The sequence below is a fragment of the Anabas testudineus genome, chromosome 7 (assembly GCF_900324465.2).
Source record: "Anabas testudineus chromosome 7, fAnaTes1.2, whole genome shotgun sequence".
Taxonomy (NCBI): domain Eukaryota; kingdom Metazoa; phylum Chordata; class Actinopteri; order Anabantiformes; family Anabantidae; genus Anabas; species Anabas testudineus.
Genome location: NC_046616.1, coordinates 19575776 through 19603047, shown reverse-complemented (window position 1 = coordinate 19603047; position 27272 = coordinate 19575776). Strand labels below are relative to the sequence as shown.

General features: G+C 44.5%; 1 protein-coding gene across 3 annotated transcripts in view; it reads right to left on the bottom strand.

Annotated features, from left to right (window-relative positions):
• Window positions 1–27272, bottom strand: part of camta1a (calmodulin binding transcription activator 1a) — a 263949-nt gene that overhangs the window by 11876 nt on the left and 224801 nt on the right. For all 3 annotated transcript variants that reach the window (XM_026367142.1, XM_026367144.1, XM_026367143.1), the window contains 5 exons: window positions 21419–21572; window positions 17013–17153; window positions 14235–16540; window positions 11814–11940; window positions 10817–10951 (listed from right to left, as the gene is read on the bottom strand). In XM_026367142.1, coding sequence (XP_026222927.1) covers window positions 10817–10951; window positions 11814–11940; window positions 14235–16540; window positions 17013–17153; window positions 21419–21572 — 2863 coding nt within the window. The remainder of the gene's footprint in view (window positions 1–10816; window positions 10952–11813; window positions 11941–14234; window positions 16541–17012; window positions 17154–21418; window positions 21573–27272) is intronic.

Genomic DNA, 27272 nt, shown 5'->3' with positions numbered 1-27272 from the left:
TCAAGATGGAAGGAAGTGCATAAGACGAAAGGTACATAGGAGTGTTTAAATGCTGCTTAGGAGGCCACCGCTGCTTTGTACGTTGTCAGTCTGAGTAGTTCTGTGCGTTGTCCCTGCTCAGGTTTTCAGCCTCGCAACAGGAAAAGCTATTTTCTATGTCAGAAATATAGAACAAGCTGCATAATTCAAGACCTAAGGGAGGACAGGGCAGAGCAAAGACTTACAAACATATTTTAATTGAAACTATACACATAATAAACAGGGTGTAACTGCAAAAAAAAAAGCAGCCTGCGTTCAGGGCAGGTTCAAAATGCATTTGAGTAAGTAATATCTCACTTTTAAACACTGCAATTTACACTTGTTGCAATATGATTATGTATGATTATGGGACACAGCTCACTGGGACATTTAGGAAACCCCCCCGGCGAACACAACCCGCACACAAAGACACACTTGTACGAGTGTGCGTGCGTGCGCTCACACACACATACAAAGTAAGCTGTGTACCGACAGTGGGATGGGATGGGCACAGAGAGTCCACTGCAGCAGGGAGTATAGAAGACTGCATTAGCATTCCCCATTTAGCCACTATGAGGCCGTTTCTGTGGCAACCTGCTGCCGAGCGGTAACTAGGCGACAGGAACATGGCTGTGTGTGTATGGTCTGCCTGCGTGCTATTGGCTTATTGATGAAGGGGAGGAGAAGGACTCAGTTCACCAGCAAAAATGGCAAGAGAAAGGCAAACAATGAAAAAATAGACTCTATAAATCTTCTTCGCTGTGCTTTCGTGTACTTGGCCTACTCTCCTTTCTCACTGGTGACGCTGTAGATAGGGATCTAATGACTCTAAGCGGGGAGGCTTCACAGCATGACCTGGTGACATTTACATTATATGGTACCTTGGCAGTCATGGCTTAGGGCTCAGTGGAGAGTGAATGTCACAGTCAGACCTCCTGTAAGCCACTGTAAAAGAGGTCAAGTAACTACTATCACTGAATAGAAAAACATAATGCCACTAGCTGGTAAATTACTGCTCTCAGTGACACATGCTGCACTGTGAATAATGAACCTCAAGGACAATATTGAGGCCTCTGCCTTCAAGCTGCCTGTGCTGTATAATGTACAGTATAAGTGAACATGCTGTCAGATCAACAGATCACTCTCATATCCAGCAGGAATGCTGCCTGGAAAAAAAAAAGCATTGCTTCTTCCTAGGTAGCTTCCATCTTCAGCTATCCACAGCAGGACCTGTGGAGACAGGTGAGGTGAGGAGTTGAGATCCTGTTTGAGGCTAAGCACTTGTGACTGGGGGGGGGGGAGGACCCAGGTCACAACATGACAAACCTGCCCTGGTACAAGGTTGTGCTCTTCCTCTCCCTTTGGCTGACATGTGGGGAGAGATGTACTCAGAGAAACGGAGAGAGAGAAAGTGAAGGGACAGTTAGCAGTAGCCTGACATGTCTTTGTTCAGACCCAGTGCTGCAGTGTGCTGCAGTGCAGATGATGTCATCTCCACCTGCTGCCTGCTGCTCCAAATGCGATGCACGTCCACTGCAGAGGGAGGATGGGGGTAGAGACAAGTGGGAGGGAAGAGGGAGGAGACAGGGAAGGGGAGCAGCCAACCAGAACTGTAACAACACGGTGACGACGTTAACGCCCTCCCACTCTCCGGTTTACTCCCTTGTGACGGTGTGTGGCAGCAGACGTGGTGACTCTCACACATTTAGGGCAGACTGTGACATGCTATTTTAAAAAAGCAGCTGTGAGCAAAAATGAGGCAGACCACCACTATTTATTTTTAGAACACTAGAATGAAAGGTGATTAATCAACTTAAGTGTAAACTTAGAACTGTCTTAAACATAGAAGTTTATGTACCCCGGTTTTCTTTGCTGTATTCCCCAGCAGGACTGTCCCTGCTTGCAAACTTTCCTCATGCAAACTGGTTATGAAACATACAAAAGGAGCAGGCACCCCTTTTCTTTAAACTGATTTTAATGCTCCATCAATTCTCTCACACTTCAATCTGCCTGAACTCAACCCTGGTGCGGGTTATCCTGAGAAGTGTTCACTGTTGTTTTAATGAAAACAGCTGTGTGAGATTTTTCCTATACAGCCTCTTACATAACAACTACAATGTCTTTTAAAATTAGAGTGAATGTGTTGCTAAATAACTTGTCTCTCAATAGAAGTAGGAGAAAAAACTCAAACCTCTAGAGCAGGAGCCTGAAGTTAATAGGAAAATACCACACTTCAGGCGTTTTAATAGAGAATAGTGAACGTGCACAAAGAACGCAAATACGTTAACATTCTGGGACTTAACAGTCTTGAACTTTCGTGAGTGATAACCTAACTTTGCCACTTGCCATGAGACTGAAGCTCATCATACTAAGTGACTACGTTTGTCACACCAGACACTGGCTTGTCCTAGTGTTGTAACATAAATTAAAATCTGGGCGCTGACGGGGAAGCCTACTGTTGTAAATCACTTCTGCATAGTACTGTAACACACTGTCTGCGTGATAAAACTGCTGTCTGGTCCCTTTAGAATCAGTGCTGTTCATTAGCTTGTGCTGACTGTCATGTGTCACAATGGCTCTGCTATTGCTTCTTATTGCCTCCTCTCAAAGGGCATGGCTGTCCAATGAGAGAATCAGAGGGCAGAGGACCTGTAAGATGTGCAGTGGGTTTCAATCTACATGAGTCACAGCCCCGCCCCATGTAATCTGTCTCCTGCCTGGGACATGGCAGCAGCTCCTCATGAGACAGGTTGATATACAGATGGATACGGGGAAAGAAGGAGAGGGCTGTTTATTGACACACAGTGGGGCACAGTGGGAGTGAGAACAGATTGAAGGGAGGAAAATGAAGACAGCAGGAGAGATTCCAGGTAAACGCAGGACGAGGGTGAAGTGAGACGAGAGGCGAAGCAGAAGGGAAGAAAGAAGGAGGGTAAGGAGATAAACAGAAGAGGACACCAAGGCAGACTTGGTCATAAAGAAGAATTCAGTAATTGGTTCAGGTCAGCAGGCAGTGAAGGGCAACTTGTCTGTCCCTACTCAGAAATGTGAAGATGAGGGCTATTAATGGATCCCCATTATCTTAGAAACATGGGCACTTCTGCAGACACTTAAACACCTTTATTTTGACTCTTGGACCAGTCAAATATTGAGTTCAAGTACATGAGAGGTTTTGGAAAGAATAACAACACAGCAGTCAGGACGCTGGATTATATGCTGCTTACCCACATGGTGAACTTCTGACAGAGTCTAGGAGGACATCTTTAATCCCCACTTCTGAACCTCTGGTTGTGTTCATGCCAATCACGTTTACCGCTGCACCTAATTATCTCTCTGCAGCCAGTCAACTTCTCACATGTAGTAGTAGAAAGAACAGAGCCCGGGCTTTCTCTGGGTCTCTGTGTGAGCTGACTGACAGGGGCTGGTATTTGTGACCATGAAGTGGGAGAAAAGGGGGCCAGGCCATCTGCCAGCAGCCCCCACAGCTAGAACACATGGTTATTGTGATCAACAGCTGACTTTTAGTGACATGGCATAATAACTGGTCATGGTTTTGCTTTGTCTATTACTATGTTTGTTTCTTTTTATTCTTGTTTTCAGAGTGATAATAGAAACTTGAAATTGTTCAAATAGTTATACAGTATATCTTTCTATTGCAATGTTGTAGCATTCAGTCTAATACAGTATGAGGATGCCATCTATCCATCTGCTGTACTGCTTATCCTGTTCAGTGTTGCAGGGGGTGGGGTTGTCAATCCATCACAAGGCTAACACACACACACACACACACACACACACACACACACACACACACACACACACACACACACACACACACACACACTGACAAATGCATTCACATTCACACCTAGAGGTAATTTAGAGTTTCCAGTGCACTTAACATGTAGGTCTTTGAACTGTCACAGAACAGAAACTGAATAACCTGGAAGAAACTCCTAAAACACAGAGAGAACATGCAGATGCAAATGCAAGAAAGGCAAATAATAGGACCAGGCCAGAATCATAAGAAAGTACTGTAGTTTTGCTCTTTTTGGTCATTTAAGTGCTGTAAAATGCTTGCTGTTTTTTCTCTCTGACTCTGGTTGACCATGACTGCATGCCCTGTCACTTAATCTAAAAGTTTTGTCAGAAATCATCATTTTCACTATATTACAACCATTTACAAACAGTACACAGCAGCAGAAATCCTTCACACACAAAACTATCTGCTTTAATATGAACATTTTTGGCATCTAGAGACTAAAAACAAGTTAAAAATGTAATATTTGGAGAAATGATGCTTTGTATCCAAACTGTTTCCACTTCCACAATTAAATCATTTACTTTCTACCGTATACCATAACCATAAGTGCAAAAAGTGTAAACAAAGGTCACAGGGCTTGGATTCTACTTATACATGAAGGAGCCTCTTCACCTGCTGGCATCTGTCCAGCTTCACAGGTCAATTTCAGAACAGTCTGAACACTGAATAGATGCATTGTGTCATGTTGAGGGTAAAATGCCAAGAGTGCCCACCACAGGGATTTACTGCCAACCCCTATCCTACTAATAGAGTGATACAATATTGGCTTTTTGTCTTGGATAGTAGGGATGTTCGATGTTTTTCCAAATGTGTAATCAGCTGATACATTGACGAGAACATATCATTAGCCTCCTATTTGAATAAACAATTATATACTGCTAGACACATGAGCTGCAGGCTGTAGTGAAAATGAGAGTCGAGTGGAGAAATAATTTAAAAGATGAATCAATTTGATATAAAACACCACAGCCCAAGGGACAGGATGTCTCCAAAGCTTTCCATTAATAGTAAGACAACACAGTTAGACTAAATGCATTCACAGGATTCTCAGCCTGTTCTCTATTTTTTCCCCCTCGAAAATCATTGTTAAGATGATACTTAAAATCACATTTCAGGCTTTTGCCGTTAATGGAATTTTAGCTACAGCACATTACAGCAGAACTTGGAAAAGACAAGAAAAAATAACAGAGACTTGAAAGTTAGAGTCATCTGAATGTGACAAATGCTCAGTTTGTATGTATATTAGCCCATCCTTTAAGTTAGCCCTATGACAACTGAGAGGCACACACGTGCACAGCCTTAACAGGGACTGAACCTGTGTATGATAAGAACATTAGCAGACTGACCCTTACGACAGAACATAAAATAGGCACTTCCCCTGGATTATAGTTACTAATATAAAACACAATTAGCTAAGAATTCAGAAAAGCACATGCCCCTGTGCTTTATGAGCAGGCTTGGTCTTGCAGAGGTGAGCAGCAAAATGCTTATATCACAGCACTGATATATTTTGACTGATGCATAACATTATGCAACCTAATGCTCTTTGAGAGCACCATAAAGGCAGAATCTATTATATTGGATTGCATTAAATAGACAAGGTGTCTGTATGTCTACCAGCTACTGTATAACTTAGACTTAAATTGACTGATTGAAAATGATGAATTCTAAGGTTACAGAAATGAAGACCCACTGCTGTGACTGAAAAAAGAACATTTTGAAAAAACTCTGATACAAGTCAATAACATTTAGTGGGTCTTGATTGAGGTAATTTCAAAGTATGAAGGAGCTGGGTCACATAAACAGCCAGAAATGATGTGCTCTCTCCAAATGACTGTTTGTCCCTCTAGTCTGGTCTGATCCATTACCTCCAGGTGGAAGCATTCCTCTGCCACTGCTGCCATTACCAGAACTACTACTCATGGTATTGCTCCTGGCTACATTATAACACTGGATTTATTCTTGATCATGTTAGTATACAGCATCTGTTATAGCATAATATAATGATATTACTAAGATTTCACTATCAATAAGACAGAGATAGGCTGACATAGACTAACATACAGATGCAAATTCACACACCCACATGCAGCATATCTATACACTGTTCAGTTGGGCGTTATAATTAAGTCTCCCATGGCAAAGGGGATTAAACGATTGTTTAATTCTTGTCATATTCTGAACTTTGATATTGATGCTCATGCTGCTTCTTCAGCAACTACACAACTGGAAGTGCTACTGTGTTGCTAACATGCTTTGTGCAGTTAAGCCAGGGTTCAGACTGTCCATGTTACATTACTTAACGTTGCCACACTTTAGCTGGGTATTACTACATTAAATGGATATGCATTACACCTATGCACAACAAAAGCAGTGTGCTGATTTGTCCAGCTTTTTAAAAAACATATAGATCTAAAGCCTTCACAACTTCTGGTCTGGTGTGTCTTTCTCTGTTGTTCTAGGAGGCTGCAATGTGGGCAGTGCATCCCGTTGTACTTCACAGATGAGCAACAGGTAGATAAATGTATATGTGCAGCTGCCTCACTATCAGCCTTGTGTGAAGCTCTTAAACAGAGATTTACCAAAGTTAGAGGACTAAACGGGTTTAAGTCGCTGTCCACGGATCGTTGGTGCTGAAACGCTCAGCTGTAGCACCCGCAGCAGACTACTGTAGCAGCGTGTAGTTTTTATTTGGTCACATTTTGATTGTTTAAGAAGTTCCTCCTGTCCAACAAAGAGCAGCAGCGAATGCAACACGAACCACGAAACAACAGCACAAATAGATTTCACCGAGGACACGCTGGCCCCGATAACCTGAGCAGCACTCAGGGATGCGACAGCCCTCTCCAATGCGCTAGAACAGAGCAGCTACCGTACTTCCCTAAACACGTGAAAGTGCAGCTCACGATAGAAAGACACAGTGAACACAGAGTTCAGCAGAGCAAACAGTCGAAAACAGACATGGATCCTGGGAATGCATGAGCAGACACTTGGAAAACATGTGCAGCAGAGCTAGAAGTCTAATTCCATGTCTCTTCAAAATCTCAGGAAATGCAAAAGGCCTATATATATATATATATATATATATATATATATATATATATATATATATAATTTGTCTCTGAAGGAGTCTCGAGTAGACTCTTGTAAGCCCAAGCACTAGTCGTGAGTCAGGAGTTGGCTACTATGAACGTCAACTCTCCGGTGCTCTGCAATGAGGCAGAGTCACAGCAAACACTTGAAGACGCGTGTGGATGAAACAGAGCCCATTCCCCAGCACAGACACAGCAGGACTGCATTAAAACACAACAACTTAGCACGGAGAGGAAACTTCAACTTGTTGTGGCACACACGAGAAACGCACAGAAGATGGATAGAAAAGGAGAAGAAGAAGAAGAAGAAGAAGGCAACACAAACACAGCACAGCACTACAGCCATAGGTTGAACTGAACACTTCTAACCTTCTATTTTATTTTCCATTGGTAGAGAGAGTGTGTGTGAGAGAGAGAGAGTCCACCTCAAAGCCAAAAAAAAAAATACCCTCTCTTGTCTTTTAGGGAATGCAGATGTCATTCACTGGCATCCTGACCCAAAGAAGTCCAACCAAAGCTGCATTTCACTCAAACTGCAGTTTTGCCCGCGCTGTCTGGCGGTCAGGTCTAGAGCATGGTCTTACACCGCGAAGAAAAACAACTGGAGAAAAATGGATCTATATGTGTCTACATAAATCCTTGGTGTAGAGTGAATCTCAATCTCCACAGAGCACTCGTCAACAATAGAACAAAGTGAAGGAAGAGAGCGACGGGAGGAGAGAGAGAGAGAGAGAGAGAGAGAGAGAGAGAGGAAGAGCGCTCTCTACTCTTCTTCCTCTAATAGCCCCCCTCCTCCTCTCCACTTGTTTCACCTCACACACACACACACACACACACTGTCCTGGGGTTTCTAGTAGTCGCTGCTACACCAGCCTGCAGTAAAATGACAAATACTCGTAGACGCTGCGCGCACGTGCCGCCGGTAAACAGACGCCCTAAATTCCCGTTTGCCGTCGCGGTCGCGCTCAGAAAAGCTCGCTCCTGGTCTCTCTCTGACTGTCACCCATGTCGCCCATCGGACCCGTAGGATGAATCACACCAGCCGCTGGTGAAATCGATCCGCCGCGCTTCGACGCGTGCGGCCGGTTCATTCGGTTTCACGGTGCGCCCCGCGCACGCACGGGTCTCTCCCGCGGCGGAGGACGCTCGGCACAGCCGTTCAACGCGCGGCTGGAGTCGCCCTCCTCCAGCCAAGCCGCCGTCTGAAACTAAATCTGCTTTTGTTTGCAGTAGTTTACCATGTATACCCAAACACGCCCACTCCTCCGCTCCCGCATTGTGTGTACGCGCTCTGCCGTTTGGTCACGCCGGTGCCGTGAGGCTCAGTCACTACTGTCAACACGCTCCCTTGATCACTAACAGGCTCTATGTCATTTGGCAGTTGCCAGCGAACCTCTGCCGGCTCGGGTCGCGGGATCTGAGCTCAGGGACTTATTGGGGCGGACGAGGAGCGTTGTGCAGCTCCGGCAGCATTTCTGTCCTGCCCATGGCTCCGTACCTGCAGTGCTGCAGAGAAAAGCGCCCCTTCCCCCACTCTGCATTATGACAAATCAAGGCAGGCAGGCAGCTGTGCCATTAGCACATCATAGCACAGTGAGTCCTCCATGGGAGAACAATCTCGCAAAGCTGTGCAGCACACCGCTGCGGACTCGCTGTTGCGCGCATACGGCACGAAATGTCAGCACCGGATGGTTAATCAGGTGACTGACCTCAGGGGTTAAACAGCGCCCCTTTGTACACTCACTTATGAGGAGTCTTTTCACACACACAAACACACACACAGCGCTTTGGAGGTGGGCTACCAAACGGTTAGTGGCCATAACTGCATTAAGTGTGCAGCGAGCCTCGCTTCCTCTGTTGTGATCACGACTGTGCACATTATCGATGACTACATGTGCCAGTGATTACACCCTGCCCTACTTCTGAAACAAGTTACATGCTCCAGATCTCACACCGGAGCTTCTCTCCCCCTCTCTCTCCTATGAATGTCTGTGATTGCTATGGTTTAATGTCAAACAGACTCAAACTCTTCCTTTCCCGTGAGATCAAATATTCTAGATTAACATTCATGAATTTTAATGTGCGCTCTGCGCCACAGTCGCTGTGCGCTGCACGGTGGTCCTGAGGCTGCTGGTCAAGCACCTGCTGGATCCTGGATGGCCACTAATCGGTTGTAGTAGTGTGTGTGTGACTGGCACATTTCCTGCTAATGCCAGGTCCTATATTATGTATCAGGAGACAAATGGTGTATGAGCAACAGAGCTAAATCAAGCTCAAATCCAGAAATACTGTGCATCGCTATCATCAGATTGAATCAGTTATACGTGGCAGTCAAGGGGTTAATGTAAGTAAGGTAATAAGGTGGGCTGTTTTCCCTGAGACAGCCAGCTCCTCCTTAACTGGTTCTGTGAATGGGCCAGTGAGTCAGTAGGGTATGAATGGCGGAAGGATCCACTGGTAGCTACTGCCGCGTATTGGAGCCGCCAGCTCTCTATTACTCACTCCCACTCCCTCAAGGGCCGTCTGCAATGCAGCTGTCCTGTGAGCCCGTGCTTCACCGTGTCCTACTTTATCCTGTCAATGCTCAGGCGGTGCAGCAATGCTTCCCCAGCAACACACACATGCACAAGTACAGTATGCTGACAAACAAAGACTTACACACCGCACTCATTACAGCCTACTCATGAACGATCCTACAGTAGAGCCTCTCACTCACGGGCTCCACTTGGATTTAAACAATGGGAATCTGCAGGAGATCTGCAGAATCTATTGTGGTGCACAGAAATGTTGTGATGTGATCTACAAATGACTGTAATGCAGGCACACACAACAATTTGAATATTATTTGCAAACAAAAATAAACATTAATGTCCAAATTAGTCATTGCATTTTGTTCTACACACAATCCAAGCAATGTAAGACATGACATTTTCTCTCACTGAACTACTCTTCATTTATTGTCCATATCCCAGAACATGAGACCACAAAGCCAAGCACGGATGATATCATCACTACATTACTGAGAATATTCAATCTGATATTAATATAGATAATAGATATTTAAAGTCACATTTATTAAAGTCTAATGATCAACATCATTGTACAACCAATACTATTGCAAAATCTCTTTATGTAAAACAAAAAGTCCAATTAACTAAAGTTGTAATAAATTTTTGTTCAGATTAGTTCATATGAGTATTGGTGTTTCAGTCTTTATATTAGAATTCAACTACAATATATTGCTTAATAAAAATACTGAATTACTGTCCAGTGTTATTTCCCACATCTCTCCAAATATAAATGACAACTCTGAAGATCCTTACTCACACAATCTCTAGACATACAGTATAAAATGCAGTCAACAGCCAACTGTCATTTATCTCCAAGAACTAAATAGCTTTTGTAGAGTAGCTATTCAATCCTGTCATTCTAATACGATGTAACAAGATTATTCTCAACAAAATTTTAACCGGAGGTGAACATCTGTGCAGCCAAAACGACATAAGCATACAAGGTGTGAGTTAAATTGATGTATATGCTGCTACATAATCCATTGTAAGTAACATACATATACATATGTTGCTATGCAAGTGTGTAAAAATGAAGGATCGCAATAAATCTTAACACACTTTCATAAGTATTTGAGAACTATTGCGTTTAAACTAGGGAAAGCTCATGCATATGAAAGTTGTCTAAAGCTAAGATGAGGCCAAATGAACAAGGCAATGGGAGTTTTGCAGAGTCAGACAGTGGGATAACAATCAGGAAGAGCACAAAGGAAGATAAATGAAGAATTAGCTAAATAAATAAATGAGTAGAGACGATACAAATAGATTGAGATCGAGGGAAACCACAGCTATTGTAAACCAGTGGAGAGACGTACCATCTAGGGACAGCCAGTCATGCTGAGACGATGGCAGTGAAGGAAGAGCGCGGGCCTTGTACTCAAAAACCACTGAGTTGGAGATGATCTGGTTACTGACGGCCACCTGTAGCGTCACCAAACCTGTGTCATGAGCTGGAGAGGATGAGATTTCAGTGTATGTATAGTTCATCAAGATTTTTCATGCACAGTGTGAAAAAAAAATTCGGGCTAAAGTAAAACAAACAAACAAACAAACAAACAAACAAACAAAAAAAAGCAAAAAAAAAAAAAGCACAATTTCACTCAAACCTTGATCTGACAAAAGTAAACGCTGACCAACTAAACTGTATTTTGTAAATAGAAGCAAATTTAAAACTTGATGGCCTGCAACACACACACACAAAGTTGGGGCAAAGGTATATTTATCACTGTATTACACCACCTTCCCTTTTGATTTAACCCTTTCTTTGCTTGGAAACTAAGGGCACATTTGTTCTAGACTTGATCTACTCAGTACTCTTCTTGAGTACACCTTATACTCTTCATACACTTTCGATAAGAGACAGATCTGGATTGCAGGCAGAGTCAAGCACATTTGTGTGAGAAAAATAAACTGATTCTCTTGTGACGTTTGACACAAAGCGACTGGGCCACGAGTCATCTTTGCTTTCAAAAATACTTTTTGTGGATGTTCCTTTCATTACCGATCATTATGCCCTCACCCTTTATTTATTTACTTGATCATTTTGGAATCATTTAGAATGATGTTACTAGATTTTTTAGTCTAAACATTTTAGCAGGCATCAAATGAGAAACAAGCAGCACGTTTCTTACTTTTACTGTACTTTTACTTCAGGTAAAGGTTGTGTGTGTGTGTATGTATATATATTAAAATATATATTATTAAATCCATAATAAAGACATACAAATACAATGATAACAGTTCCTCTGATGGCTCATGGATCTTATGATAATGAACAACACAGTCTTTCCTTTGATCTGTCTAAGGTTTTACCTGGGCAGTAACAGCGCAGCACCCCAGGTTGGATGAGTGAGGCTGGGACAGAGATCTGGTCGAACAAGCAGCTGTAGTTTGAGCTGGCCTCCTGCCAGGGCCCAGTGATCAGCACCTTGACTCCACCCTGCAAAAGAGAACAAAGGTGAAAAAACCAAAGTCCTGACACACTTATCAAGTGTCCCCGATTGTATTACTTGTTGTTACCCTGCCATCTAGTGTACAAAGATAAGAATGACACCAAAGAAAAGAAAAGAATCCCCCTATTCAGAGCTCTGCTGCCATCGTGTGGACACTCAACTTCTTTTCACTGCACCAATTTATGTAAACCAGTCAAAACAGTGAGTAGAGGGGCCACCCTCCAGAGGCTGTAGGATGGTATTACCACCAACATTAAAAGTCTAATAGTGACATGACTGTGGATTACTTAAAGTTAATGATGAGGAAAATGGGAATTTGAGACAGTGTATATTAATAGATGTACATATTTGTCTGGAAATGTCAAAGGAAATTGTTGTAGAACTTTATGTTCATGTGTTTGATCTTACTTATATATCGATCGGTCTGCAAATGCTGAACTGACTGGCTTTGAAAGCCACATCGTGTCATTTCCTCCACTGCTGAGTCCCCAGCATTAATGCTGTGTTCAAAGCCATTTCAAATCTTAACCTAACAATTAATCTTCTTAGGCAACATTTCACATATTCATGCTCTTTTCATGACAAATGAACAATTTGTTGTTTTAACTTTTGTTCCTCTTATTTGCTGGTGTAGACTCTGGGGACACTTGAATTTAAAGTGACACTCTTTAATGCGTTGTAGATTGAATTTTAAATGAATACATACAACACATACACACACACCACACAACATAAAAAAAGGATTTTTGAAAAATAGAATAACATTTCTTCTAAAATAACTAATTTACTAGTGGTTAGCACAGTTGCTCGCGGCTAGAAGAACCAGGATTTGAATCCTAGGTCAGCCTTTCTGTGTGGACTATATCCATTCTTGTGTTGGTTTTTCTTATGCAAGTGTGAATGGTTGTCTGTGTCCATATGTCAGCCAGTGACAGAGTGGCAAAATGTCCTGGGTGTACCTTGCCTATCACCTAGTGACAGCCGGGATTGGCTCTAGCACTGCCACAGCCTTTAACAGGAAAGGTGGTTAGGATAATGGATGGATGGATGTATTCCTGTAGAAGCTCCTTGGAGGACTCAGAGTCCTCTAGGGTAAGTGTCTGAGTTTCTCACACCTGGATTTAGGCAATTTATCCTATTTTCTTCAGCTCTGTCACACTGGATGTAACATGTCTGTGAGCTGCCATCTTCAGGTCTTTCCACAGTTGTTCTATGACAATGCAGTGTCAGGTCACATGCACTCTGAAACTGATTTATCCTCAAGCACTCTGCATTTGCTTTCATCTAATTATTTATAAGACATATTTTTAAAACATAGCTATTATTTTCTGTCAATTTCCAGATCAGTTTGAGAAGTTTCAGTGCACATCTTTGATATTTTTTCACCTGTGTCAAAACCTGCCATTGAAATACAAATGCAAGAGTGCAGGTACAATTTCAGAGGGGGGTGGGCGAATAAAATCGGTGAAAGCCAGTACCTGAATTCCATTAACATTTACAATAATTTTAAATAAATTTAAATGGCTGGTGTAAGAAAGACCCGGTATGTTACGGGGTCAGCTTTTATTGTCCATTGTTTTTTCTTCTGGATAGTTTAAGTACAGATTTTCTTTTGACTTGTTTGTGCATATTTGAGCTAAAATTATGTTTTTCATCTGCTCTGTCACTTTTCTGTGGGTCTAAAAATAAATAAATTAACTGTTATGTTAACTGTTATTAGCTGAGTTTGACTTCCTGCCCTCAAATATGGCTAATAAATTAGAGTTAATATCGATTTTTGCTAAACAATTTATAGAACAAGCTAATTAGTTTAAAAAGGATAGATACTGTATCTAAAGGATAGATAATTCAACAGTTTGCAATTATAATAAGAGTTTATTTATTAATGCATCTCTGTTCCTTTAATTAAGTACTTTAATTATCCACTTGGGAAAATTGTTGTTGGATAGATCATGGTGCTACTCCAGGCATTTGGTGTCTTGCTCAAGGACAAACCACCAAACCTGGATTCATAGATGACCACATTACTAAATCAGCTTCTGTAGTTGTTGCCTGTGCTGTTTCAATTTTCAATTGTTTTATAAATTTTTTTACATGCTTTACTTTAAAATAGGTGCTTTTGAGAAGTGGTTTAAACTTAACCTATGTGCAAGCTGCCAACTACAAAAAAGTCATTTTTAATCCAACATCTCAGCAATTAGGCTTAGACATGTTAATAATGTATGTTAATAATCACAAGAAAAGATGGATGAGAAAACTATAACACTCAGAAATCACTCACCTCCGGGTAGGACCACTCTGGGGAATAGTCAGTGACCATGAAGAGTCGGCCCGTGGCCTGAAGCATCCCCAGGGCCCCCTGGGCTACAGCTGCAGAAACCACCTCTGCAACATTCATGTAGGACAGTGAGCCTGCCTCTGCTGTGTTGGCCCCTGCTCCGGCACCTCCACTCAGCGACTGCGGGCTGCAGCAGGGTTGAAGGCAGAGCTCTGAAGGGCTGTAGCCAGAGCTCCTGGCCGCTCCATCCTCTTGTCCTTGTTGTGGGGGCCCACCAGCTGTGTTCTGATTATCAGAGCTGTGGGATGCGACTAGCTGGTGAGCATATAGGGCGCCTCCAGCTGACATGGCGGTTCCACTGCCATCCACTGAGATGAAGTCATTAATGAGGTCAGAGAACTGGTTTCCAAAAGAGATGTCAAAGTGATCCAGACTGATCTCCATGCCTGCCCCCCCTGGCCCTCCATTACTAGCTGCTCCAGCTAGGCCTTGGTGGGTTGCAACAGCATTGTAGAGTCCCTGGACCATGCCTGTGCCTTGGAGGAGAGGCTGCAGCTGCTGTTGCTGTTGGGAGTGGTTGCTGCCATCACTGTTGTTGTTTCCATTATGAATTGCTACACCTTCTCCCGCACCTCCAGTTCCTCCTCCGCCACCATCTGAGGCTTGTTGCAGGTAGTGCTCTGTGCCCCCTCCCTCTCCGTTTCCTGCGCCACAACCCTGGATGTGGTCTCCTGGCTTGAGAAGATTCTCAGCTCCATTCTCAGTGGCTCCAGCCTGACCTGAACTCACACTGCCAGGTTGCTCCAGACCCACCACCTCCTCATGTCCAGGAAAGGTACCCTGGTACTGTAACAGCTGGAGAGAGCCCGCCTGGCCAGGCGCCTCTGTGGGTGAGCCTCCATTACAGTTGGCCCTGTGCTGTGCCTGGTGGGCCTGGTGATGGTGGTGGAGGTGGCCGTTGCTACCAGGGGTGTCTGTCTTTACCACCTGCAGGCCCATATAAGCTCCAGAGTCATGGGAGTTGTGCTCCATCAAATGTGTTTTCTGGCTCATGCCAGGTCTCCCCTGCTGAGTCTGGCTAGTTTGAGAGGTATCCTGAAGGAAGAAGCTGGGTGAACGATTGTGGTGCTGCATGTGAGGACTGGACATGGCTTGACCATAGCTCACTGTCGTAGCACTGGAAGTATAGTCTTGCTTGGCATCAATCGCACTGAAATCCATCTGCTCCAGAGTGGTGCTGGGACTCAGCCCCCCACCAGAAGGAAGCAGGGAGCCTGCTGCAGTCAGAGTAAGGTTGCCCTGGCCTGAACCAGCACCAGATGACACAGACACCCCGCTGCCACAGTTCACTACTGCCCCCACCTGGTAGCCACTCTCCTTGGCCAGCTGTTGCTCAAAGGAAGTGTCTTCCGTCTTGATATTCTTTACCAAAGCTGAGCTGAAGGTGTAGCCATTGTCTGACATGCTAGGGGAGCGTTGCAGACTCCCGTTGGTGCTACTGCTGCCACCGGAGGAAGATGAGGTTGAGGAAGAGTTGCTCTCTGTCTTCAGTGCACTGCCTCCATAGGTCTGGCCCTGTTTGGGGTTGTTCAGGAAGCAGTCAGGGTCAAAGTTCATATTAGTCTCTGGGATCTTGATGGTTCCAGCATCCAGACTGCTAGAGAGCACCAGTTCCTCAGATACCCCAGCTGTTGACAACATGGACAGACCATCTCCTGCTGCAGTAGATCCAGGTTCCCCTACTCCTCCACTGGGGAAGGCAAATTTGTGACGATCAGAGGTCACAGACAGCACCAAGCCCTGTGAGGTGGCATCTGCACCCATCAGGTGAGTGTTCGGAGCGCCGGTAGGAGACATGCTGTAGACAGGGTCTCCAGTGACCTCAGACATAAACACACTCTGGGACAGGCCAGACATGACAGAGGCCACATGGCTCATCCCTGTTACTACAGGGCTGTCAGCCATGTCTGGATCACTGTTGAGGCCACTGCTGATGGAGACAGGGGAGTTCTGCGTGGTGTCAGGGACCTCTACCTGGTTGGTGGATGACACTTCTGTGCTGTTCTGGTGCAGCAGGACTGGTTTGTGGACCTTGCCATTGCGTTTCTCCCTGGCACTGCCACCTCCGCCTCCTCCCGCAGAGCTTTTGCCTCCACCGTGGGCATTGTGCTCTGTCTTCCCCTCTGACACATCGTTGTTTTGCACCTCAGAGTGAGCACTGCTGTAGCCCCCTGAGCGGGGGTCCACCTTAGGGGAGATGATGCGATGTTTGGCGCTGTTGCATTTGTGGTGCACACTACTTCCTGCACCTATGTGAGGACAAACAAAGCATAAGACATTGGGGAATTGGATGGGTGTAGGGGTAGAGAAGGGGGAAAAACACAAGATAAAAACATGCTATTGATTTCTATGTTCTTAGAAATTGGGCAATTCTTCAAAGAGCTGAGACAGAGAAGGACGATCTGTTTGTGTCTGTATTCATCAGTTATTTACTATGAGGGAAAGACAATTTTCACTCTGGGGTAATAAAACTAGCTTCTTTTTTTATACAGTGAGTGAATGGGAAGATTTGCATGGATTGATATCAGTTATCATCAAACAAAAAGAACAGGCCGATAACCCTGAAACTCACTTTCAGTATGAATCACCAACCAAAGACCTCAACCACCTTCTTTGATCTACTATATGACAAATAGTGTCTTTATGACCTTTTTTGCTCCTTCTGCTGAATTTTCAAGTTCTCTCGTGGGAACAAACTCCATCCCACCCGCTAGCCCTTACCCAGGGTGCCCGTGCAGAGGCAGTTGTGAGTCCGGGGAGGTGGCTTAGTTTGGTGGCTGTCCAGAATCTGTTGCACTAGCTGCTCCACTGAGAAGCCAGAGCTGCTGTTCCCATTGCTGCAAGTCCACTTGATGCCATGAACTGCCGGGAGAGAGGAGGAGACAGAGATGTCAGCCAGCCCAACAGACCACCAGCCACGCCAACCCCCCGCCCCACCCACTGCCATCTCTGTCTACCTGACAATATGTCTCGTATTGGACACCTCTCTAGAATACCCAGGTTATCAGGGCACAATAAAGAGATGTGTATTTCTGGGTTGAGCCGATTGGAAACAAACAACCCACTGTCTGGCTTGTGATACCATTTTTTCTATTATAGTTTCATTGATAGAATTTCAGTGGTACATTTGGTGTTATGCTTGTTCTGATTATCATTCATTACATACTTGCTCTTACTTCTTCCTCCTCCTCGTAACTCTAACTCCAGAATATTTTTCTTGTGTGCTCTGTTTCCTGTTACTTTTGTCTGGTGCCATGTCACTGTAATGTTGAGCCTTCTCTACTATGCTGCTCATTCTCTATCGTGCCTCTTTCCCTCCCATGTGTCATGTGTCTCTGTGGCCTCCCCCGTGTAAGCGCTGATGAAGGTGACAGCAAGCTCAATCCTTCCACCCTCACCCCAATTCATGAGTCTTCTGACAGGCAAAGCCTCTGGGGAGGAATATCACCAAGTTGCCACCGCTGCTGAATCTGTCGTTGCACCGAGGGAAAAAGTAAGGGTTTCTCCTCTAGAGCTCCACTCTTTGCCTCAGTCACACCTCACTAACGCCTCCTAATATTTTTCATTGCTTCACTTGCCATCCAGCCACTACTTCTGATGAGACAGATAGTGGTTTTAGTGGCTGTAAGGTTGTAGAAGACACCACTGAGTGCTGCCGTGCTCAGGCTCTCAACCGGCAAAAAGGTAATATTTCAGAAGTGAAGCATATTTAGACTATCAAACAAAGTCATGTCAGCTTTATTTCAAGTTCCCTACAGTTATGTACAGCCTTTGGTCAAATATAAAAGGGAGTCATATGAAGATAGTATGGTTGAGCTCATGTATGAAAAAAGTGAAAATTCTGCTGAGTGCATTTCTGTCTGTATATGAGATAAAAGGAAATTAAAGCAGCGTACAATGGTGAGGGTAATGCAGATTAAAGACACAGCTACTTAAAACCAAGTGGAAAAAAAGCTGGGAAACACAATTTGATGACTGTGATAAGCACTGAACTTGATAGCTTTAAAAATCTTTTGGCAGATTGCAGGCGGGTCACCAGCAGATGTCAGCAGAGCTGCTGCGATCAATCTAAGCTCCTATAGTATGTTGGATCATACTATATCACTGCGGCAGGTTACAGAAACACAAACAAGATCAATATTTGCTGTGATAAAATTAGGCTGAATCATCTACTATTCTAGAGGAAAAGAAACTAACAAACAAACACTGGACACTAAATTTGATGGGAAGGTTTCATCTAATGTCATCTCATATAGATGTTACAAAAAGAATTGTGCCTGCCTGGAGATCCCATTAGACAGTGTGGTTTGAGTCACCGTTTACCCTGTGACAGTGTGTAATGTAAACAGTACAAATGAGATGATGCTAGTATTACTAACGCAGAGATGACAGGGCCATTGGCATATTGAAAATACTGTAATGAATCCCCACCGGTGACAAAGCCAGCAGGAAGGCTGGAGGACAGAAGAGCATCTGTTCTGCTTCTCTGATTTAGAGATGGTGACAGAGCAAGAGTGAGATGCTAGTGCAACAGCTTACTTCTACCGTGTAGCTCTATCAATTCACCCAAGCAATCTTGCCTGCCTTTTGTCCGAATCTAACATGCCCAGTATTGCCACAGCCCTCTTCATCTAGACGGGTGTCTCCCTCTGAGGCTCTGGTTTGTTGACATATAGTTACCACCATGTCTGCCTGTCTGCTCTTCTTACTGAGGGTTATGGTCCAAAGCAGATATGACAGGAGCATTGCCACTAGGCAGCAGCAGAAGAGGCACCAAACAGCAACCCAGTCACATCATCATCCTGATGACTGCATCCTGTCACATGGCCCTAATGACAAACCGGGTTGATCTGTTGGGGACATGCCTCTGCACCGCTGGACACTATATGGGACGGTGGAGTACAATAGTTTACAAGGCGGCCAGCCCTATCTGTCTTGCCTGGGTGTCTTCTTCTTTGGTCCTGTCTGTCTAGCCTGGAGACAGGCCTTCTGTCTATATGAGTGTTTGTTAAAGCCGGTCATGCGCTATCTGTCAGCGGACTAAGGGCATAGCTTGGGAGAGTGCTGCGTGTTTATAGTATTAGACCATAAGAGTGAATCAAGCTGGCTGCCTTGTCTATGCAACTGTAGCGTGACTGAGTACTGATGCCATTCTCCTTCCCCCTTTGCCTCCTCTCTTTCTCATCAAACACTGCAGGGCGTTAAGGAGGATGAGGTCAGACAAGGCCATGTTTCACAGGGCTTATATTTGAACTGTTGTGTGTGAGCACCCGTGCATGTGACTGAGAGCAAGTATGTCTGTGTGTGTTTTTGTCGTGAAGAGACAGAATAAGCTCAACTGATCCATGAAATCCACATTTTTCCTTTGTTGTTTTTTTTTTTTTTTGTATCATTAGATGTGTCAAATGGTTTGGGCACTGAAATATCGTGAAGAGAATAACAAAAGGGAAAAGCGAGATGGAAGAGGGCAATTATGCTGCAGAAGTTGACACTGTTGTTGACATTAAACTAAGAGTTTTTTGTGCTGACACAAATGAGCATGTGAAATAGGAATTTTAATTAGTGTAAGAAAGAAGTGTATTCCTAAAATAAAGCCAAATAAACCATATATGACCCAGTCATAACCATACTGTTCTTGCACATACCTCCAATCTTTTCTGACAATAAAATGATTGATGTTTGCACAGGCTTGAAAAAGGGAGAAGGGAAATCTGTCCTGCTAGTTTATTTATCCTGATGAATTATCATACGTTTTACTCTACATAAAAATAATTAATTTAATAATTAATACTTCATATTATGTTTTTCTAAGACACAGGACAGTCTGCAATTAAGTAATATGTGGATAATATGACAGGACTTAATTGCAAGTCTTCACACTTTCACATGGTGTTGCCATCGCACAGGACCACTAGGTGGCAATGTTGCTCCACCGCTGAGCTTGTGTTGACAGAGTGACTGTTCCAAGAGAAAGAGAGAGGGATAGAGAGGAGAAGAAAGATAGAAAGCAAAGACTGAAAGCTGGAGAGGTTTTTTTTTTGCTCTTTATGTAGCCCCCTCATGTAGCCTGGCAGCTAGAAGGCATCTCACACTCACCCTCTTTGTCCCAACAACTCCCAAAGTTAATGACTTTCCGCATTACTGCAAATGGTGCTTGGTTTTTACATTAAGCCACAGACGTAATGAATACAGTAGGCTGTTGCTCAGTGGCTGTCCTGAGGTAAGGCTTTATGTTAAAATATGTTCTAAAACGGATAGCGAGTGGAGCAGTGAGGAGGATAACAATATAGCCAAGACCTCAGTCATCATGGCCCAGACTGCCTTGTCAGTATGCAGCCAGCATGCCTGTGTGCTTGTAAAGCTGCTGACACATTCCTCTTTACCTGGTCACATCACCAATAATTGGCCAATGGAATATCAGTCACAGCCCTGCTGGCTCCTGCCAGACACACCCGGGGTAACAGTGTGGTTGTTAAAGTTATCTTAACAGCTCTCTGAAAGGTTTTCAGTATGCACACGATTCCCATTTGGTTATTATTATCTTCAGACAAACCCGGATTTTTTTCTAAAACATTGCCTCAATATTTGGCAAGTATAGCGCCTCATAAGAACATTGTGCATCTCACAGGGCATTAGTGAAGCTGATAACAACAGGGATCAATCCATTGAAAGGGGATGGGGGGCAGTGAGAGCCAAGGAAAAGTGTAGAGGGGGGATTTCTAGTGAGTCAGACATTCCTGCTCCCACGCATTAACATGAATCAATAACCAGCTTGTTGCCCTCCTCTGCCTTGACTTCCTTCATAGGCCAGAGATGAGGTGCACTTTCAGCCTGGCCACTGCTGCCAGAGGTCTGGGGGAAGATCTGAACTTTGAACCGTAACAAGCAGACGGCTCCAGGAGGGGCATGCACTCACTGGCCAAAGATGCTCTCTGACTGAGGTGCTCAGGGCACTTTGTGTACCAGCTCCTCCTCAAACAAAAACAACAGCCACTGTGTTTAGTCCTTCTCTGCATGTAGACTTATTAGGAGAAACTGTCTATATTAGAAGCAATAAATAAAGTTGAGACTGGGGTGACAAGAATTAATGAATGCATGGTCCTAAATGTGATTATTCAGATACTCACACATAGGCTTGAGCTGGCCAATGAGCTCCTCCTTGGTCCACTTGGCCCACTCCTTCTTGTCTGTATTTATGGAGCACAGGATTGGACCGCATGGTTTCCCACAATCCTCAATGGCTGGAACATTCAAATAGTGGACAAGCACAATATCAGGGTTCTGTGGGAAGAAAAACAGAGAAGAAGGGTGGGGAAGATTAGGACAGACAGATAGTCTCAGACAAAAAGCTCGGTTTCTTAAATACATAACAGCAAAAAGTGGTAGTGACACATAGATACTGTTGCTCAGCTGTGAGGGCTTCTATGTGGAACATGCCAGCTGGTTGGTGAGAAGTAAAATGTTACTGCATGGTAACCCTCACACAGACAACACGCGCCCAAGAACAGAAGAGGGAATGCACAACCCGAAACACAACCAGGGAGCAGAACAAATCCAGAATCAGAAATCTGTGATAATCACACTCATTATGTGACTATCTATATCTCCAAAAGTGGGCCTGCTTGGATGTGTCTGCTAGTGTGTGAGCTCATTTATGTGCATATGTGTGATAATTACAATGTGTGCTCATGTAACACACTTATGGCACTTTGTCAAGTCCTCCCACATGGTGAGTTGATGCCCTCAATTAACTCTGCCTGTATTTACCAAGTCAAAACTCAACAATTTGCTGCCTGCAAAGTGTTACTGGGTTACCTCTGCAAATTCCCTAAATTGACAGCTTGTGAATAATAGGTAGAGTTTAACAGAATGTTTGCTGGTGTGAATAATATCAATTTGCTTCTGCAGCCCTAAAATGTTTTGATTACCTAACATGACAAAGACTTACACAAGGAATCTTGCTGTTTGAGTCACTTCTGCCACACTCAAACATAACAATACATGAAGTACAGTAGAGTAGAGCGAATAAAGTGCAGTATTTCTATAGCGACTAACAAAAGCTGCACTGATTAGAACTGACCTGTAGGCAGCCAAATATAAGCAATTTTTGCAGCATATAGAAACAAATCTAAATAATGTATATAAAACAAGCAAAATCACACACATACACACACAGTTACACTCATGCATGCGCTCACAGCTGAACAAGACGCAAGGATCGACAAATCAACAAAGACCTTGATAGAGAAAAATGCCGTGACAACATGTGTGTGTGCCTGCAGTTTGAAGCGTCATCAGTACTAAGTGGCAAATAAATCAAAGCACTGCTACTGTAGGTCTGTGCTCCCTCTCAGTGTGTACCATTAATCTGGGAGAACACCCCGCCCTCTCCCTCTCTCCTTCTCCCCCTTCATCAGACAGGGGTGTGGTTGGGGGCACAAAGATCCACAGAAACAATTACGTCTGTGAAAAAAAAAAAACATCCCAAACATCCCAACAATTACCAGCATCCCTGATATGTCGGCAGTCACTGCTCCAGGAGCGGAACAGGAACGAGTTGTATGTACGACAGTCTCCGGAGGAGTTGGAAGTGGACATTGCAGTGTTTTATCTCACTGTTTTCCTTGTCCCCTGTCATTGCTATGGACACTAGACAACAAATGCTATGCTGCACATCCCAGACGCTATTTGGATGGAGATGGCACAGGACTGTGTGTGATGCCCCCAGATGGCATCACCAGCTGTGTCAGTAGCTAAGAGATGCCCTCAATCTTTACTTGGAATGACACAGTGCAGAATGCAGACAGCTTCATTCAGTTATAGGCGTACATAAATGTATGTGGACGTATGGGTGCAGGTGGGAGTTATTATACATAGACACACAGCTCAAGTATGTTTAAAAACACACACACACACACACAGACTGAGCAAGGACAAACTCATTGGCATAATGCAATATGTACAAATAGCTTCAAAAGACACACAAGATGAACACAATCATACACATGGTCACGCATAATCTTCTCCTTACAACGCCCACACTCCCAGCTGTTTCCTGCCTTTTCACACATATCTATACACACATAAGTGCTAACTCCATGGGCTAAATGATGCCGCAGCCATGCAGTTTGTCAAAACACAAGTAAATTGTGTTGCTGTGCTTCACTATTAGCTATATGTTGTAAACCAAGGAGGGAGCCTGAGGCATATGACGACTGGAACTTCCACTCCCTCTCCGCAGTTTTATTTTGCTTCTTATTCTTGTCTTACTTTACGTGTTTAACAGTTCTCTCCCAACCATGGTCCACCTCCACTCTGAGAGGAAAACAACACAATGAAAATGTAAAGCATCACATAAATCTATCAGGATGGCAATTTAATTTAATTTCCTGCTGGCTGCTTTCTTTTTCCTTAGTGTAATATCTGGTGTTGGTTCTCCAGCAGTAGGTGAAAAAGGCTGAGGGGGAACTTTTTTCCTGGATACTATTTTCCAGAGAAAATGAGATCTCATTAACTTATTGATTAATTGTGTAATGTAGTCTTTTGGTTGTTTTTTCACTGGTTTCCCTTGCGGGTCTCGGGGCAGCTTTCCAGCCTCACTTCCGCAGTAGAAGGGAACACTGGGATACAGTTGCAGAAGCCTGTGGTGTGCATGTGTGCAAGGATGTGAAGCTGTTTGTTTCGCTCTCGATATATTCACTACATAATTGTTTGCATCTTGTACGATGTGCGTGAGCTTGAGCCCATAGATGTGAACATACTGTTAGGGCCTATCACGTAAATTTCACGTATGCATAAAATGTTGAGTGTCTCCAGCCAGCGTTTTGATGTTGCTGTGTTGTGTTAATGTTTACTGCGCCTCCCTAGAACAGATGGATAGATGTTGAGCTAATTACTAGCGGAGTCTTGGGGAGTCAGCCATGGGGGCGGAAGGCCTGCTGAGTGGATGGCGGAGCGCCTTCCTGCCCCTCCTTCCAACACTCGTTCTCTACCACAAACACACACAAATACATCAGTGTACAAAGGCATGTGCGCACGTAGAAAAAAAAACACGCAGTCATGCACGTACACACATTCACAGTCTGCGGTGAGACACACGTGAAAAAGCCCAAAACTCAAACACACACATATACACACACGCGTGTGCGTGCATAAGCGATATGCAAGACATCGCCATCGCAACCGGAGGATAAAGGTGCTGTTGTAGCCAGGCAACAGGTTTCTCTGGCACCCACACACTTAGAGACAGCCAGTGCTCCCAGATCTCTCAGTGACTGCCTACCTCGTCCTGAAGTTATACACCCTGTTCTACTCCAAAAGACAAAGAGGGAGAAACAAGAGAGCGAGAGAGAGAAAGAGAGAGAGTGGTTCGCTAATGGAGCTGAAGACACAGACAGAGTTAGATGTCAGTGGAGACAGATACAATGACCTTCTACATTGTGCTGAATGTGAAGCAGTGAATGTGTATGGTGAGCTGCAGCAGACACATAACTAACTGAGACTTGAGTGCAAAGCACATTTATTGATGGCACACTGTATGAGTGGTCAAGTAATGTGTCGGCTGTTTCGTTAAGTCTGTGTGACTGTGCTACTCCTTTGGAACACCTCCATGTAGCTGCTACTCCCATAGCCCGGCATAGCTCATTAAGTGACAGGGGGAGCACACAGTTCAACACAGAGATACATGGTAAGACAGAAAGACTAGAGACAGAATGAAAAATGGGAATAACAGCTTTTATATTGTCAGACAGGCAGCTCCGCTCAATGGTTGTGCTCCACCACAGTAGGCCTCGCTTTCAGAAACCATGCACAGGAGCGATAAGAACACCATTAACTTGAAAGGATCTTAATTGAGAGGGGATGCTTCACGGAACGTGTATGAGTTGGGAAGTGCAGGGGGAAACCTTGTTCCTCTCAGATAAATTAACCCACTCTGAGAAACGGGGGCTTCAAAGTCTGTCATACGGAAGGAAAGAGCAGACGGGGGCTCAGTAATGGAAAAATCCCCCCTTTTCCAGTTTTACTCTTAGGAAGGAACGTGGAAGCAATGAGGGAGTGGAATGAGGTACTTCTTGATGGCAGAACTGAACTAGCAGGCTACAGGGATATCCATTTCAATACAAAATATCATGAAAGCAGGAGAAAGCAATTGTTTTGTCACAAACATTCAGCATCAAGGCATAAATACAGAGGGAAGGTGCATGTGCTGGTGTGCTCGTGGATGCGTCTGTGCCTTTATATATTTGCGCCTGCCTACATTAAATTATAAATAGCATGTGAATGAGTGTCTAGAGGCAAATTCCTGTATGTTGGGTTGTGTATCAGTATGCATCCAGAATGAGTGCAATGAGCTGTAAGCGTGAGTGAGTGCATCTGCTGCTGCGCCTGCATATTCATGGTGTCTGTGCGAGCAATGTGTATCAGAACCTGTGGTGTAAATCTTTACACGTGTGTGTGTGAGCCGCTTTATGTGCATATGTGTTTCATGTTGTGAGTTGTGGTCCGCTGAATGGGCACTAGGGGTGATTAAGGCCCTGCTCTCTGGGCTATATGAAGGCAGTTGCCCTGGCAGTGGCATGGTGATGGATGGCATGGCGTGCCAGTCATTAGGCAGCCTCCTGGCCTCTGGCACTGAGGTTGCACTCTTAAACACCGCCCTTCCCCGCCTGTTCCCGAACACCGCTGCTCATTTCAAGGTCAACTGCCTCTGTGGTGCTGTAAGTTCACCTCTACGAGGCACGAGACTTCCTTTTTGTTTGGAACCTTTATTTCTCACTGCCATCGGGTGTGTTTCGGTATGTGGGGGTGGCTGGCTGGTGCCGTGCCTCGTGCAGACACACAGAGGCGCAGACACACACATGTGCAGCACATGAACACGAGCGCACATGCAAACACACACACACACACACACACAGCGAGGTAAACAAAAACCCACGTCACCCGCCTTCTAAAAAAGCAGCAAACAGCCTGAAGCTCCTGTCTAGGTAGCAGAGCAAGCCCCTATTTGAACCTGCTCCCCACCCTCTCTCTGAGTCCTCTATGACAACTTATTTGTTTAAATGTTCCCAGTTTAGAACATATAGACCTCCTAATTGGGGTGTGTGGCGTCAACACTCAACTTAACTGCTACAGTTCACCCTGTGCTGCATCCCGCTCTCAACAAACCATGGCACTGCCTGAATGCCAAGCTACAACAACGCCTGGGGTAGCAGCCAGTTTACGCAGGGTGTCTTAATGTGAATTGCCTTGACTGCCTCTGTCCAAAGTCTGGTAGATCGACGACAGCACAGGAGGCACAGAAAGAAATCCAGCTTTAGGGAAGATTCATACTTCACCTCTCTACCTCCACCACCACTAGTGTACAGGCTGGGAGACATGAACGTCAGAACTTGGAACTTTTGAGGAACAGGAAGAGGCCAGCATGTTTGAGCGTGTTTCAGAGGAAGCCAGGGGCTGAGGCCTGTGATGTTTAATTCAGTAGCACATAATCACTCCGATGGAGTTGAGAGCGGGGCTTTAAATAACTCAGCTTAGAGGGGCAGAACTGCTTCACTCTGGGTGGGGGAATGCAAGTTTATGTGTGTGTGTGTGTGTGTGTGCGTGCGTGTGCTTGCATGCATGCGGTGCAGATATGTCAGCGCAATCTGCATTTCTACACGTGTGTAAGGGAGCATGTAAGAGAGTGCTCCACTATTTTTGTGTGTTGCTCCTCCTAGCTTTAAAACATTTTATTTGTGCAGTGCACCACAGTAAAAGGTGGAGTGTGATTGTTGCTGTGCCAAGCGTCTGCATGCAATACAATAAAAGTGCAAAAGGCTAGTATTCAGAGACTGAATATGAAGGAGAACTCTGGATGCCAAGCGGGGAGGTGGTAAGTCAGGCGGAAAGCCGGCCAGTGAGGCATTGAAGCCCCTTTAGCTGCCACAACTCAACCCACAGTTTACGGCCTACTTATTCTTCCTAAGGCTCGTACAGAGCACA